The sequence below is a fragment of the Mus musculus genome, chromosome 6 (genome assembly GCF_000001635.26).
Source record: "Mus musculus strain C57BL/6J chromosome 6, GRCm38.p6 C57BL/6J".
NCBI lineage: Eukaryota > Metazoa > Chordata > Mammalia > Rodentia > Muridae > Mus > Mus musculus.
The window spans coordinates 42,911,525-42,912,708 of NC_000072.6; the positions used below are offsets into that span (position 1 = coordinate 42,911,525).

A 1,184-nucleotide genomic window follows, 5' to 3' on the forward strand; every position below is an offset into this window, starting at 1 on the left:
ATGGGGGGAAATCAGACCTTGATCACACAGTTCATCCTCCTGGGATTTCCTCTCAGCCCGAGGATGCAGATGCTCCTCTTTGCCCTCTTCTCCCTGTTCTATGCCTTCACCCTGCTGGGAAATGGGACCATCCTGGGACTTATCTGCCTGGACTCCAGACTCCACACTCCCATGTACTTCTTTCTGTCTCACCTGGCCATCGTTGACATTGCCTATGCCTGCAACACAGTGCCCCAGATGCTGGTAAACCTCATGGATCCAGCCAAGCCAATCTCTTTCGCTGGCTGCATGACACAGACCTTTCTCTTTTTGACGTTTGCACACACGGAATGTCTCCTACTGGTGGTGATGTCCTATGATCGATATGTAGCCATCTGCCACCCACTCCGATATACTGCTATCATGAGCTGGAGAGTTTGTGTTATCCTGGTGCTGACTTCCTGGATTTTAGGAGTACTCTTGGCCCTGGTCCATCTAGTATTGTTGTTACCATTACCCTTCTGCGGCTCACAAAAAGTGAATCACTTTTTCTGTGAAATTATAGCTGTTCTCAAACTTGCTTGTTCAGATACCCGCATCAATGAGTTAATGGTTTTGGCTGGGGCTGTGTCTGTGCTTGTCGGACCATTTTCTTCAATTGTAGTCTCTTATGCTCATATTCTGTGTGCCATCCTGAAGATTAAGTCACAGCAGGGGCGCCAGAAAGCCTTCTCCACTTGCTCCTCTCATCTCTGTGTTGTTGGACTCTTTTATGGTACAGCCATTGTCATGTACATTGGGCCTCAACACGGGAAGTCCAATGAGCAGAAGAAATATCTCTTGCTATTCCATAGCCTTTTTAATCCTATGCTCAACCCCCTGATCTATAGTCTGAGGAACAAAGAGGTCAAAAGTGCTCTGAAGAGGACACTCTTAAAGGAGGACACCTCTTGAGGATATTAAAGAGTAATGACCTTGCAAAGATATTAGAATTAGTTTCATTTAATATTGACCAGGACATGTAACTTGTTCATCCTATCCATTTTCTTCCAACAGCCTTCTCACACCTTCCAAGAACCTTCCTGTGTTTTATCTTTTTTACTCTTCAGATTGGTGGAGCACAAGCAACCCAAACATACATGGGCATGACAGTGCACGGGCTTTTAATGTGTCTAAAAGCAATCATCAGGGTTACCCAAGCTACC

The 1,184-nt window shown here is 45.7% G+C and overlaps 1 protein-coding gene across 1 annotated transcript; it reads left to right on the plus strand.

The window, feature by feature from the left end:
- Olfr447 (olfactory receptor 447) lies at positions 1–933 on the plus strand. Its single transcript, NM_146988.1, has one exon. The coding sequence runs from the start codon at positions 1–3 to the stop codon at positions 931–933; it is 933 nt and encodes a 310-aa protein (NP_667199.1).
- Positions 934–1,184: the final 251 nt, after the last annotated feature.